This window comes from Carettochelys insculpta, chromosome 6, assembly GCF_033958435.1.
Source record: "Carettochelys insculpta isolate YL-2023 chromosome 6, ASM3395843v1, whole genome shotgun sequence".
Taxonomy (NCBI): domain Eukaryota; kingdom Metazoa; phylum Chordata; order Testudines; family Carettochelyidae; genus Carettochelys; species Carettochelys insculpta.
The window spans coordinates 18,864,724-18,880,350 of NC_134142.1; the positions used below are offsets into that span (position 1 = coordinate 18,864,724).

At 42.2% G+C, this 15,627-nt stretch overlaps 1 protein-coding gene across 5 annotated transcripts in view; it reads right to left on the reverse strand.

Moving 5' to 3' along the window:
* Positions 1 to 1,209: 1,209 nt before the first annotated feature.
* Positions 1,210 to 15,627, reverse strand: part of CEP170B (centrosomal protein 170B) — an 83,249-nt gene continuing 68,831 nt past the window's right edge. The window contains exons 11-16 of one of the 5 annotated variants that reach the window (XM_074996386.1): positions 12,248 to 12,286; positions 11,493 to 11,636; positions 9,524 to 9,612; positions 8,416 to 8,509; positions 6,429 to 6,480; positions 1,210 to 5,298 (exon numbers count right to left, since the gene is read on the reverse strand). In XM_074996386.1, coding sequence (XP_074852487.1) covers positions 5,063 to 5,298; positions 6,429 to 6,480; positions 8,416 to 8,509; positions 9,524 to 9,612; positions 11,493 to 11,636; positions 12,248 to 12,286 — 654 coding nt within the window. In that variant the 3' untranslated portion in view covers positions 1,210 to 5,062. The other 4 variants (XM_074996390.1, XR_012645885.1, XM_074996389.1 and 1 more) reach the window with 4 other exon arrangements.

The following is a 15,627-nucleotide window of genomic DNA, read 5'->3' on the forward strand; positions in this document are numbered from 1 at the left end:
TTGCCCTGGGTCACAATCCAACCCCCCACAAACCCTCTTGCACCCCAGTCCCTATCCCCAACCTCCAACCCATACCCCGCGCCTCCTCCACTAATATCATAGAAGAGTGTGGCCCTTGACCACCTTCCAAATTCTCGGAGTGGCTCCCCATCAAAACTTATTGCACGCCCCTGCCCAAGATGGCAAAATGGACTGATTTTTTAATACTTTGGTTCACTGCTGGAACATTGCATCTGCCATGCATGTCCCATCATGCTGCTTTGGTCAGAAAGTGGAACACAGCAAAGGAAGCTGGAACAAAGCTCCACCTCTGTAATGAAGGCAGTAGTGAGCGTGGGAGAAAGTTATTCCTTTTCAGCAACGCGAGAGAGGATGCGCAATTCAGGTAGGGACGGATCTTCACTTGGCCATGTCTACACTAGCCCAAGTCTTTGAAATGGCCATGCAAATGGCCATTTCGAAGATTACTAGTGAGGCGCTGAAATACATATTCAGCGCCTCACTAGCATGCTGCCAGCTGCAGCACTTCAAAATTGCTGCGGCTCGCTGCTGTGCAGATCGTCTACCCCAGGGTCCTTTTTGAAAGGACCCTGCAAACTTCGAAATCCCCGTATTCCTCTCAGCAGTCCTTTCGAAAAGGACCCCGGTGTAGATGAGCTGCACGGCAGCGAGCAGTGGCAATTTCAAAGTGCCGTGGCCAGCGGCATGCTAATGAGGCGCTGAATATGTATTTCAGTGCCTCATTGGTAATCTCCAAAATGGCCATTTGCGTGGCTATTTCGAAGATTTGGGCTAGTGTAGACATAGCCTCAGAGGATTAAATGGATGAAGGGGCATGTAAAATGAAGATGGTTTAAAGCATAAAAATAATATCATCATTAATTGAAGCAAAGAAATCGTGTCCCATCAACTGCAACACAACGCAAACCCACCAAATATTCAGAAGTAAGAAGAAGGCTTCTGAACAGAAGGTGATTTTCAGGACCTCATCCTGCAACTGAATCCACATGGGTGAATCCGCACACATTAAATAGGCACTCTATAGAGGCAACAAATATGGCAAGAGACTCCAGTCGTGTTTGTTACTATGCACCAATATGATCCTTCATGCCATTAAACAGGGCAAGGGAAGACCAACAGTTCAATTCTCCCAACATGTTTCCCACATCATAAAATTAACCCTTAAAAAACCCCAGAATCATATTTGTCACATGATAAAAGAATGATTTATTAGAGAAATTTTATGATAAAATTATATAAAATAACAATTTATTTTTAAAGACAGCCACAATATCACCTTTGAACAAAATGTACAAATACTGTCTATCATCAAAACAAAATAAATTACCATTCCAAAAAACAAGAGAAAGAAATAGCGTGGCAGAAATAGGAACCAAAATTATATACAACATTTCAAAAGGAGGGCATGAAAAAAGGAGAGTGTCATTACTCAATTCAATTTATACAAACAGGTTTCAGCTTTACTCTCAGACAGCTTGCATTTGTGTTGCATGCAAATGGAATGATCCAGTGAAGAGTTTAAAACAGCAGAATCGCCAGCGTAACAACAGCAGATAATCAGATAGGCGCAATTCAGCACAGGGCACATCCAGAGTAAACAGGTAGTTAACTTTTTTTTTTCCCCAAAAATCATTACACATATTTACTGAATTTTAAAAATATCTAGTGTGATCTGCAAAAATGAAGAAAAACTAGTAACATCTTGCATTTATATATTTTAAATACTTTTTTTTTTCAGTAGGCTGTATGTAAACATTCGGTAAGATTTTTCATTATTAAAATATTCAAGGATGATCTAGGCTTTATTCACACAGCATGACCACAACACAACGGTACTGTAGATACACTTAGGCTCTTGCTTGCAAAGCAATGATGCATTCTCCCATGAATTTACATTCATTCCATCATCATGAAGTCTGCAGAATTTAACATTCAAAAATAATCTAAATGAGAACACAGTTTTCAAGTATAGTGAAAGAACTACGCCTGAGATTTTCAAAGGGGGCTAAAGCTGTTAGCATCCTGTCCCAGGGGAGTTCAATAAGAACTGGATGTCTAATTCCTTTAGACCTCTTTGAAAATTCCTAATTTTTTAAAATGTAAATACAACAAATACAAAAACAATTTACTGTATGGATGACATTTGGGTCAGTGGAGCACCCTTGAAGCTCCCTACAATTTAACCAACTACAGCCTGACCTAATGACCATTGAAGTCACCAGATCAGACCCCCGATGCTTATGATATTCACATAAGAACTGTACATACACTTTTTTGTCACATACAGTACTGCTTAGAGGATGGAACCTTGGTTGATAGTTTATAATCGTGTGGCTTGCTCTTTGGCTTAATTATAAACGACAAATGCAGAATGAGGTGTACTTCAGATTAGTTAAATACCTCAAATATGTTACATTTCAGCACCTAGATGATTACATAACAGGAATGCAACTAAAACAGAGTCTTGAAAGGATAGGAACCTCATGCTGGGAAATAGGTGTTTTTATATCACACTGAACAAATGATTCAAAGTGAAACAAAAATCAGGCTGTGTTTTCCCCTGCCACCTAGACTAAAACTTTGAGATTCATGGCTCCAGCTTTATTTCCAATTATTTCTAAAAAGTACCATATTTCTGGGCTTATGCAACTGGCACCAAAGCTACTTGGATACCAAGAGCGGAGGACCAGCAAAGGGAGAAAATTCATCTCTGATGGGCCACTTCAAGAAAGGAGACACTAACAAGTTTCCAGGTGAAAGTAAATAGTTATCACACCAGGAATATATTGTCAGAAACAAAACCACGAGAAGAGCAGAGCCACGAGGATGGGAAAACGTGGTAAATAAAAACAAACAAGATGATCTCATATTAATGGGTAACTCAAACACATACCTGTCTACTGCAAAACTAAGTAGAGGGCTGATCCCTTATGTTGCCAAACCCCTCCAACATCTAATAAGTCGGAGTCAACACCTTGCTAGATCACACCCTAACTGTGGAGACTTTTGAAACCTAATTACCATGCGTCAGTATTTATGACATTAACAAACGACACAGGCAAATATTTCAAAAGCATACAGTGGAACAAGTACCCAGACAGCATTAACATTAGAGGCAGCCCAGAGACTTAAAACCCAAGTTTTTAGTTAGTTTGCAAAGTAAAATTTACTTCCATAATCACAGTGTTCATAGGAAAGTCTGGTATATCTCTCCAAATCTCCACAGTAGCAGCTGAGCCATATTCTCTGGTGGATACATTGGTAGCAAACCTGCACTACTTCCCCCCACATGCAAAACCTTGCATGTTCACAAGACACAGTAGCCTAGCCAACAAGTAAACTGTTCCTTTGGGACTGCTCCTGTTGAAATAAATGGAAAGTGCCAACTGATGGCACTTGAAGCAGAATCCTGCCATTTGCTAGTACACTAAACACTGTGTGAGTTATTTAATTACACTTATTTGACACATTAGCAAAGTCCTAGGAGAAAAGGTCAATTAACTGCCCCAATTATGAAAACTTCCCACCCCAACAAAACATGAAGTCAGCACATAATGCGCAATCAAGCTTAGGAAGCTTATTTTCATTAGCAAAATTATACACTGGACAAACAGAATTGAATTTGCTTACCTCCATCAGTGAGTATATTTCCCGTAACTATGCAGATATGTTTTCTCTTCCTGATCACTGCTTTTCAGCCAGGAGGAATTAATGCAAGTGGACAGCCTCCAGTTTGCACTCTCCATGCATCATACAGACTCTCCAAATAACCCCTCAAATACTTTCTTTAAAGCATTAATTGCTTAGAATTTGGCAGCTCACTTAACAGATGGGATATAAAAAGCTAATTTTACAGTACACAATATACTGCACAATGCTGGTGCAGAATAATCCTTAGCATTCCTGAGATTATAATAGACCAAATCAACTCATACCAATGTTGCTCTGTAACACCAGCTGCTTTACACTGGTGAGTAGGTTCTCACAAAAACAGAATGGTGCGTAGCTGAATCTGAAAAACTCATGACAACACTACCCGTAAAGGCAGAGCTACATTTAAGCCATTATTTTGAGTGCTGTAGAGTGAATACTAGTTCATAGCCATCGTGTAATTAAGTTTACTACACAAGGCAATGGAACCAATGCTTTTCTCAGTAACTGGCTGATCACAGACAACTTGCTCTTTAGCCCATTCAAGAGAATTTGGCAGCTCAGTATGAAAGATTATTGTTGTTGTTATTATTACATTTTAAAAAAAAAATGTGTTCAGAGCGATAACACTGAAATAATGAGAATTTGAGAAGCTCAACTATAACAACTGATCTAATTTATGAGGTTTATCTACACTTGAAGCTTTGTGCCTGAAACATTTTCAGAATCTGTTACTACATCAGAAATTTTACACCTTCCCAATGGAAAAACAAAGGATTTGGATTGAATACATGATGCACAGAGATTCAAATCGGTTTCTTTTTCTTCTTCTTTTGCAAACACTGAAACCAATTTTCGTACAACTAGAAAAGAGTTTCCTGTAGAAACCCATTGTATTGCACCAGCACACGGCAAGTTGATTCCAAATGATCTGTAAAGCTCTGTTTTTCTAAGCAATCAAAAATGTAGTGCCTGTCAAAAAAGTGCAATGCTTTTTTGAAACAAAACCTTGGTACAGCGGAACTACCAGTAACTGAGAATTATAAACAGGCTAATCCAAGAACACTTTAGCGCTTCGGCAGTAGCAAATGGAGGATAAGCAAAACCTGTTTCTTATGGCACACTGGAAAAATTCAAGGGAGTCGTAGTCTAAAAATCAGCGTTTGCCTCTATGCTGAATATGTGCTGCTCCACAGTGCTAGTCTTGTTCTAAAGGAATACATAGACTTGCCATTCACCCACACAGCATAGATTTTGTGTGCGCGCGTGCATGTGTGTGTGCGATCTGTTAGCTATCTACACAACTGCTCCATACGAATTGTCCACGACCACTCGGACACTAAACTAACGCCACAGTAAATTACATACAATAGCAATACAAAATATTGTATCAGATCACGTATTTTTCTCCATCTGAAATGAAATTAACATCTTGTAAGCTAGAAGATCCACAGTTTGAGTTCTGGATGTAATTTCTCATCTGTACTGGTGTTAAAGTCTCCAACGTGGAGCCTGAATGATTAGCAGTCCTGACTTTAGTGGTTGTAGACTGTGTAGCAGCAGAAGATGCTTTGTTAATGGCAACTACATCCAAGTTCCCACTGGGGTCAATGACAGCGTTTATAACTGGGGAAGGAGAGAAAAGATAGAAGATACATATTAGCTGCACTCAGCAGCATTTCTACACAGAAACTCTCTCACCTTCAGAATTTTAGACACTCTTGTGCCCAGTGTAATCAAAATTTGTTCCCGCTTCTCACGGCTGCACTGTATCCTCTTTACAATTATCCTTGGGTCCAAGCAATTTTAATAAGCAAAAAACAAAATAAAATAAAATAAAAAATTTAAAAACCCTCAAAATTGACCTTTACTTGATGGGAGTTTTCCTGTTAAAACTGGATAAAGAGAAACACCTGCCAAACTCCAGTCACTCATCAGTAAGACATGTTTACATTGTCTTAACTAAATTATAATGATACAAGGGTCAGGCACTGAGCTCATATAGATATCTCTATAACATGGCACCTTCCATAATGAATTCAGATCAAACGCAAACAAACACTTGCTTAAAAGTAGTATGAAAATATGGCATGAATTATTGGCTGAATAGGGCTGCCAACCACATGGCTGTCTGAACAACAGTAGCATTGGCTTGTCTATCTTGTAATGAAGTCCTAATTATTGTGAATGACCCATTTCTAGAGCAATAACTTCAGTGTTTCAGATGGCAGAAACTTTTTTATGTTTGCAACACAAGAGAAATCCATCTTCCATCTGTATATACAGTTTGAACCTCTCTAATCTGGCATCCTCAGGAGGTGACTGGTGCCAGACAAGAGAATTTGCCAGACCACAGGAGGTCAATGCTGCCTAGCAGCATTGCTAACACTTCCACTGTTTCCTGGGCTCTTAGAAGGCATTCAGAGGTAAATTACAGCTGAACACCACCACAGAACATTAAGAGCCAGGACTGGTGGCTGGAAACTAACTTTATTGGAACATAGAAAACTTGGCCACACCCATGATAATTGGTCATCTAACTAAAACCATGCTGGATTACGAATGTTGCTGCACAAGAGTTCCAGACTAGAGAGGTTCAACCTGTACCAGGGGATAATGCATGCATAAAATGAATGAGTGCTTCATGCTTATAGAGTTTCAATTGACAAAGAAAACCACAAGTTACAATAGTATTTTATATTGTACTAGTTACCTACATATAACAGAGAAATTGAGACCATTTTAAAATTACCAACCTTCGAGTTGTTTCTGAACTCTTCTTAGCTCCTTAAGGATAGAGCTGATTTCCTAGAAACAAGTACGCCAGAAAGAAACAGTTAACTAAGGAGGACTTCAGTTACTCTGAATTTTCTCCAGTTACTGTGTTACTGAGCATCAATTAACATGCTTATCTGGGCAGATGCCAGCGGGATTTGGTCTGCTGTATCTGGAAATGCACTAGCAAGCCACTCTGCAAAAATGTACGTTAGACTAGACTTTTTATTTGAGACTAACCATTGCCCAGACATTTATGGTTAAATAATGCAAGTGCAGACAGACACCTACACCCTCATCTTATGCACAGCCTTAGCTTTAAACCTGAGTGATTTCATGAAGCTCAGTGATTAAGTATGTGCTTAGATCTTTGCATTTCTCCCAGGGAAGTCCCATTCACAAAAACAGAAGTCTGTGCAGGAGTAAAGGGAACACTGACTGGGGCACCAACTTTACCACTCTGTTGTCTAACCCTGATAAATGAAGAGAACATGAGGGTGAAGACGCCCATTCCCCCATCTACCCCAGTGCTATCACCAAGGCCCGACCAATTTCATGGCTGTGGAAAATGTCATGGATCGTGAAATAAGCCCTTACCCCCTGGGAAAGCTGATCTCCCCAGAATCAGCTGGGCTGAGGAGGGACAGGACTTGTCCTTCCCCTGCATGGCTGTTATTTGAGGGAGATCTCACACAGCTCTACAGGCAGCACTCATGCTTCTGTGCTACAATAATTCCAGAGCTGGACGCTGGGCTCCGGGCTTCTGCCGCCCCCCACAGTTCTTGCAGCAACTCAGGGTGCCTGGGCTGGGGCTACTCCTGCTAGTGCTTGGGGCACTGGGTCCAGAGCACCTAACTGGAGGCTGCTGCCACCACCCACTGCTCCTCCCACCCAAGCTCAAACTGTGTCTTGGGGCTCCCACCCTAACATCTCCTGGGCTTGAGGCTGGCTCCTCCCAGGCTTGGGGAGGCCACAGCTCCAGCCAGTATTTAGGACTAGGGCTCCAGCCAGTATTTAGGGATTCCCCCCGCCAATACCTCTGCCTAAATTCCAAGCTTCTGCCCCGCTCCATAGCTCCTGCCAGCACCCCAGTGCCATTGGGGATGGGGTGGCCATTCTCCATGGACTCAGGGCTGTTGCCCCCCTCCCCCACAGTTCCTGCCTGAGTTCCAGGCTCCTTCCCCTTCCCCATAGCTCCTGCCCACACTCTGGTTTCCTTCTCCACACCCCCTAACTGCCCCCCAACCATGGCTCCAGCTGGGGCTTGAGGAGCCCAGGCCTCAGGACACTTGTCTCCTAAAGTTCCTGCCCAGAGTCTGGGGACGCCCTGGCTCAGGGCTTCTACACTTTCTCCTGGCTCCTTCCTGAGTTCGGGCTTAAGCCCCCATGGCTCCTGCCTGGGCTCAGGGCATGTGAAATAATGAAACTGGCCAATTTTAAGGCCCTGTGGCTGTGCAAACTGTGACTTTGGTAGGGCCCTAGCTATCCTCAGTGGTACGGCACCAGTGGGAGACACGGAGAAGAGTGGCAGGCAGGCAAAGTCCTGTACTTGTGCCTCCCTGAGCCAGCCTGAGTCCCTGAAGACTAATAAAGGGGAGAGACAGGTGAAGTTGATATTAAAATAAAAGAATGACAACATAGAAGAGTCACCTCTTAAAAGAGAAGATGGAGGAAATTCAATAAATACATGTGGGCTAAGAAAAATTGAGGAAATGGGTTTGTTTTTTTAAATTTATTTTTTTTAAACTTATTATGGAAAATTATTTTACTGTGACCTTGTGTCACTTCTATATTTGCATTCTGAGGCTGGGAATTTCAGAAGAGTCTGAAAAAGTGAGGCAACCAAATCCCATTAAAATTCAATGCTAGCTGGGCACCCAATGGCTCTGAAAGCCTCAGTTAGGCAAAGACTTGTTTTAAGCAAATTTCTTGGCACCTTGTTTATTTACTAAACACAAAACACATTACCTTGTTTGAGGTCTTTAAAATTGGCACTTCATTTTCTGAGTTAATTTTGGCTTCCATCTCCTCCCAGGTCCTTTCGCTGTTCTGAAACAGAATTCTGGAGCAAACAAGATTGGACCTTTCACAAAATGCCCAGCAAAAATACATCTTCATTTATTTACACCATATAATTGACACAAACGTAGCAACAAAGGGGCTCTGTGGAGTCATGATGAGATTAAGGGCCTTTTCTCTTCACTTTGACTACCTCACAAACAACCAAAAGTCATGCCCCTCCTGCTGCCTGTTCCAAGGCCCAGAAGCTGACACTCTTTTTCCAAGAGGGCATCACAACAAACACCATCACAACTTGCATACACACTGGAAGTTTTGGAAAGGTTGTGGGGTGAGGCATGGATGGAACACAATGGCAAATGAGTTCCCTTCCTTCTTGTAGGTGAGTTTCCTCCATGGAAGACTAAGGCCTGGTTTACACTAGTGAACAAAGTCAATCCCCAATGCACCAATAGCGTAGATAGAATCGATGTATCAGAATTGACTCTCTGTCCTAGTGTAAATTATGGTTCTTCGGGCTCGAACTGATGTCCCTTACTCCACACGATAGCGTGGAGTACCAGAGTCAATGGCCAAGGCCAGAGAGATCAATTTTGCCATTTCTTCAGACACGTGGCAAAATCAAACGCTGGAAGATTGATTGTGGCGCATCAAATGCCTGGTAAGTATAAACATGCATCAGTGAGGCAGTACAGAATAGGCACGTACTCCAGGTTGCCATCATTTGAACACTGAGCTCCACAGCAAAGTTAGGTGTGTCATATACACTGAACTCTACACTTTTATGCAAACATCCTGACTTTGCATTACAAAACTGGCTCAAAGCTTCAGTTATCCAAGGACAAATTAAGCGACAGGACAAGCCTATGAAAACTGAGGTGGAAACAAACTTTTTCTGCTTTTGCAGCGTGCGCTGTTTCCCTTCTGCATACAGACAACCAATATTTTTTCTCAGGATGACAATCCAGTGCCTTTCACTAGTAAGAAATTAATCACACCCTTTGTGTAAACAACTCAATGGGGAAGAATACGTTCCAGAGCCGAGCTAAAAACTTACTTCATTTTTTCAGCCAGGTTTTCTGTATTTTCACGGATTGTGTGGGATAACTGTGACACTGGGTTCAACATCAGGTTGTCAAAGATTACCTAAAACGTAACAGTAAATGTAAAATGTAATATCTGCAGAGTAGCCATTTTTACATTACACTAGTTCTGTTAAAATAGTTCATTTCTTCAACTGGAGATGTTAATGTTGTAGCTTTATTGTAGTGCTTCACTAATGGGGTTAGCACTGCTCTGTTGAGATTTTATTTTAAAGAGGAGAGGCCTGCAGAATTGTTTTCAGTTATAAAACAGCTCAAGCATTTGTTTAAACCGATCTCTGAAGTCCTCCCATGGTTTTAAAGACAGGATAAGACAACACCCACTGCAAATGTTCAATCTGTTTTCATATTGTAATTTAAATCCAGTTTACTTTTGCAGTATTAGTTTTGGAAAAGCAACGTTATAACCTGCTGCGCAAAAGCAATGCGCTCACATCACCTTACCACACAGTTTCCATGGCCATTTTAATTAAAGCTTTACATTCTCCTGACAATCAACTCAACTCATGTAATGAGCAACACATAGCACACCAGTCAGTACCGTGTACTGCAGTGCCTTGATTTATGTGAGGGTTGAGCTCCCACACACCCTCACATAACCCAAATCTCACTAAAGTCGGGGGGCAGCTTTTTCCCTGGCGGAACACATGTTCTGTAGCCAGGAAAGCAGCAGGAACACCTGGAGCTCCTCTTGAAAGGTAAGTCCTGGGGCTCGGGGGGCAGTTGGTGGGGGTTAAGCCTGGGGGTGGGTTGGGGCCATGGGAGGGGAGCAGGTGGGTTAGGGGAGTTTGAACCAGGGTGGTAGGGTTGAACTGGGGCCACGTGAAGGGGGCTTGAAGTGGAGCTGCGCATGGGGGTGGTGAGCCAGAGCCATGCTCAGGTGGTGAGCCGGGCCAGTGGGGGGTTGGAACCAGTGCTGGAGGGGTTGAGCTGGAGCTGCGTATGAGGGGTGGTGAACCAGAGCCGGATGCAGTGGTGGGGGATGAGCCAGAGCCGTGCATGAGTGGTTAGCAGGGTGAGGGGTGGGAGGTTGAACCAGAGCCACGCGTGGGGTTGACGGGGCGTGAGCCAGGGCCGGGGGGAGTGAGATTTTGGGTTGCACTTAATTCGCATTAATGCGAGGTAAGCACAACTGGAACTCGCGCGTTTCCAGGGTTTACTGTATATCAGAGTCTCAAGCCTTTTGTGCTCACCTTCCAGTTTACCTGGCAAAGATCTCAGTTGGAATATGCAGTCACCATCGTGTGTTACTGTATTTCTATCCTGCAATGGAGCACTGCGAGGGAAAAGAATCTAGTGCAGCTGACACTTCTCTGAGGGGTAGGGTCAATACAATGAGTAGGCCATGGCAGGACACCCACTTCCAGTGCTGAAGCTCATTACCAAGGGCTAGCTTCTGTCATCCCTAAATATTATCTTGTTCTAGGAGTAGTTTTACTTACTCTTGTACCAGCTGCAAAAGCATGAAATACAAATACTGACCAGAGGGCCAAGATTGGCGGAAGTGATTAATGGTTTTGGGTACTGACTTCGATTGACCTTTCACAAAAAGGTCCAGTTTTCACATAATGCTGAAACCAAGCCCCTCAAAGCGGTTTCAGAGTAGGCATTTCACAGGTGAGGCACTTACATTCACTACTGACTTTTACAAAACTTGGTTCATAGCATCCTGGTTTCTTTTAGTAGAATTCCCTACTGGTTTCTACTAGCGTTTTCCCACCAAAAATAAAAACCTCCACTCAGCGTCCAGTGATAAGGGTTCTTCTAAACAAGTGTTTCTATAGATAAAAAGTCAACGGCACCTGAGCACTGGAATTCTTTGAATTCCCTCAGCTAGCTAATTAGTTAGAAAGTACAGATATATGTGTTACAACTTACAATACTATTACATACAATTTTATAAAAGGGGGAAAAAAAACCTGCCTCCTCTCGGTTTCTGGCCCTCGTTTTTCTTGAGAGATCCTCTTCTCTATTGTCATTCATATTTTGATCAAAATCCTTGAATCCCATTGATCCTGGAGGCACTTTCTGGTAGTTCAGACTTGCTTCTGGAATGTGCTGCACCAACTTAAAAATAATAAGCAATGAGTCAGTTGCAATTATGTGGGGTACAGATGAAAAAATGGCAAGGCGGGCAAACAGGTACGTTTCAAAAGGCATTAGATATTTCAAGGCAAGCCCAAGAAGAGTACTCCACAATGTAGACCCTACTCAAGCAGAAATGGGCTCTGAAACAAAACATCTGAGCCCCAGCCCTGCAAATATTTATACATGGACATTTTCCACGAACTCAATGTAACTACTCATGTGCATGTTTGCAACCCTGGTGCCACAGCAAGTATTTAAAAACTAAATCCCAGCCTAACATGAATTTGGGGTTGAACTCATATGAGAAATAAATGATCATTTCCATACAGAGTTGCTTACACATGCATTTTATGTTTTAATAGATCAAAGTCTGAGAAATTAATTCAATCAATGTAATACTAAAGTTAAGCAAAAACAAGGTGAAAAAGCAATTAAAATGTAAATAATACTAGAAAGAATATGCACGATAAACAAGACTACTAATCCATTAGGTTAAAATTGATAACACTCATTAGACAAAACATGAGGAGGATGTAAGGAAAACAACATTCAAGAGACAGAGAAACAAAATAATGGGATGGAAGATGCACCTGAGATGGATATGATGGCCGTAAAGATGTACGAGCAATCTGTGTTAAAACAGAAACAAACAGGATAAAGAGATCAACACTGATCACATGACTCTGAAATCAGCTATCAAAGGAAGCACATGGACAAGATAAGCCGCAATAGGTGGCATTCCAAAAAGCCCATTCCATAAATCAAATGCTAAAATCTCCAACATGCTTCCACGAAAAGTTCTCAAACAGGGACATGCACTGTGTCATCTTGAGAATTTGTTTACACATCAGTTCCTCATAGACGATCTGCAGCAATTCCCTGAGTACGCAGGGGCAAGGGTTATACTCAAGTGCTGCACAACAAAGCATGAGTTATAAGTAGTGAGAAAGCATGAAACACTGGGTTAAATATACACAACACCCACAATGTTCTGTGACTGTGGATTACAGCCACAATTCTGTTCATTTTTAAAAACACCCTTTCAGAACTCTGGGAACACTTTTAGCACATCATGCTGTGAGTGGCAGATGAAGATTCAACAGTTAATAGTAACAAATGAGACATTTGTACCTTTTATTAATTATTAGCATAGTGAGCCATGAAACTGCAGAAGCATTATTCCATCCTACCAAAAAAATCAGTCAATTGCTTTGGAACCACGATGGCATATACCCGATATTTTGGGACTTGTGATATCCTGTCTTATGATAAACTGGATTATAATTACCCACCGTTCTCTCATATCCTTAAGTACTGGCCTATTTCATACCAACAGACATTCTTGATATCTTACATGCACCATGGAGATTTAAAAGATTTCTCACATTGCTAGCAACTTTTCTTTTAAGCATCAACCTAAATTTTCAAAAGTGACTAGTTGATTCCCCATGCCCAGCTCGAGACACCTTAATCTGCCCAGATTCGAGGCTTCTGAGCACTAGACCCCTTTAAAAGGCATCTCAAACGGGCATCCAGTAACTAAGAACCTCACAAACACAAGCCATTTCTGAAAATGCAAACCACGTACTTTGTCATCTTTACTGTAAACTCACAGTGGTGCTCATGTCAGCCTTTCAGGGAACTGTACAATCCATACACTAAATAACATAGGGGCACTAAAATCCTTAATAAATGTGCACTTGGAAATTTGAAATACATCCTGGTTTAAATCCAAGTCAATTCTGGACTTGTAAAGACAAAACATCAGAAGCAAAACAGAAAAGCTCAGCTTCTGGCCCCATTTTTATTTTTTAAAAGGGCATGCCTATTTTAAATTTTTAACCGAGGGCAGTAACACAAAACATTGAAAAAAAAACCAAAACCTATCTGTTTAGGGCTCCAAACTGTTATGCCAGATATGAGTCCAGAGTGAATATTTATGGTCTTTTTTTTTTTTTATAAACCCTCTGAAAACAGCAGCATAGACTGAAAACACTGGCACAATACGAATACAGTTTTGTACTCTAAAATATTTTCTTCCTCTACCAACATCCAGGTTAGTCCCCAATGACAAAGCCTTCACAAACATCACAGAAGTTGCTATTACTCTTCTTACTTTGTATGGAGGATAAACAAGAAGTTGAGTCCCTGAATTATTCCTTTCTTAGAAAAGGAATGAATACTCAGCAATGGAAAACCAGGATGCTGGATTAGTGGCATAATAACATTTTATATGCATACCTTTAGTATAAGCCAGACAGGTCTGTGCAGCAAATTGCTTTGATTATTCACAAGTGCTGTATTTGTGCACAGTGACTACTTATCATACAGCCTTCTATTACACACAGTAATTTGCTTATCAAACACTGCCAGCTCCCACCAAGTCTGCACCCTCGCATACAAATTTAATATTGTCATCATTGGCCTTCCCACAACATCCAGGGCACAAGGCAGAAGTCAATGGTGCCAACATTTCCTATCCTGAGCTTGTTTAATTAGCTGTTCCATTTTCAGATGCAACACCCTGCCATGTGTGTAGTAGTACCCTAATGTGTAGTCAAGTCATCAATATTCACCCTGGAGTACTCAAGGAACAAGCACCAAACAACTTCTTTTACAGGATTACTGTTATCATGAATAGAGGGAAGTAACAGACATGATATATCTTGATTTCAGGATTTCTGACATAGTTGCACATGACTTTCTCATAAGCAAACTACAGGAATGTGGGCTAGGTGAAATGAGCATAAGGTAAATGCATAATCTGAAAATTGTACTACAGGTTAAACCTCTCTAATCTGGAATGCTTTTATCTAGCAACATCTGTAATCCAGCATGATTTTAGTTAGCTCGACGGCCACTTTCCATGGATGTAGCCAAGTTTCCCACAGCCCCATAAAACTTGTTTAAAGCCACCAGCCCTGGCATTCAGTGTTCTGTGCTATTATTTAGCTGTAATTTATCCCTAAATATCTTCTAAGAGCACAGGAAGCAGTAGACGTGTTGGTGACATGCTAGACAATATTGACCTCCCATAGTCTGGCAAATTCTCTCGTCCGGCATTGGTCAGGTCCAAAGGGTGCTGGATTAGAGAGGTTCAGCCTGCAAAACGGTAGTTATCAATTGCTCTCTGCCAGACAGGGAGGACATATCTAATGGGGTCTTGAAGGGGTCTGTCCTGGGTCTGGTAAATTTTCAATATTTTCATTAAGAACTCGGATAATGGAGTGGAAGTACGATTATACAATCTGTGGATGCTGCTGAGCTGGGAAGTGTGGCAACTCTTCGGAGGACAGGATTAAAATTGCAAACAACCTCAGCGAATGGGAGATCTTGGCCTGAGATCAACAACATGAAATTACATAAAGACAAGGGGAAAGTTCTATAGGTAGGAAGGAAAAAAAACCTTAATGAATAACCCTAAAATGGGGAACAGCTGGAAAGGTGGCCACATGGCAGAAAAGACTCTAGGGGTTTGTAGTGAGGCAGGCTGGCCTCCCTTTGATCCAGAAGCGGAAGACCATCCCCAACATATCCTGGTGAGCGGGGCCAGATCAATCGTGCCCCAACCCAGGAGGTAGAGCTGGGCATATATAAAGGCTGGAATTGAGAGCTCAGTAGGGCCCCATCACTGAAGGAGTCAGACGCCTTCCCCAGGCTCCTGAGGTGGGACGCTGGCACACGCCTCCAGGAAGCGGATGACTGACCAGGACCACCAGGGACCACAGATGATCCTAGACGCAGAGCAACTGCAAGCGCTGCCAGAGGCTCCATTCCCCAAAGACCCAGAGGAACAGCTACCAAACCAGGTATGCCCAGAGGGGGGACGGGGAAGCAGCCAAAAGATCCTGGACTGGCTGAGGCAACGCCAGCAAATGAGTCAGCGTGTTGTCGTCAGGATCTCCGCTGACCCAGTGAAAGCCAATCCTGCAGTGGAGCTGGTGGGCAGTGTTTCCCCACTACTGGGGGA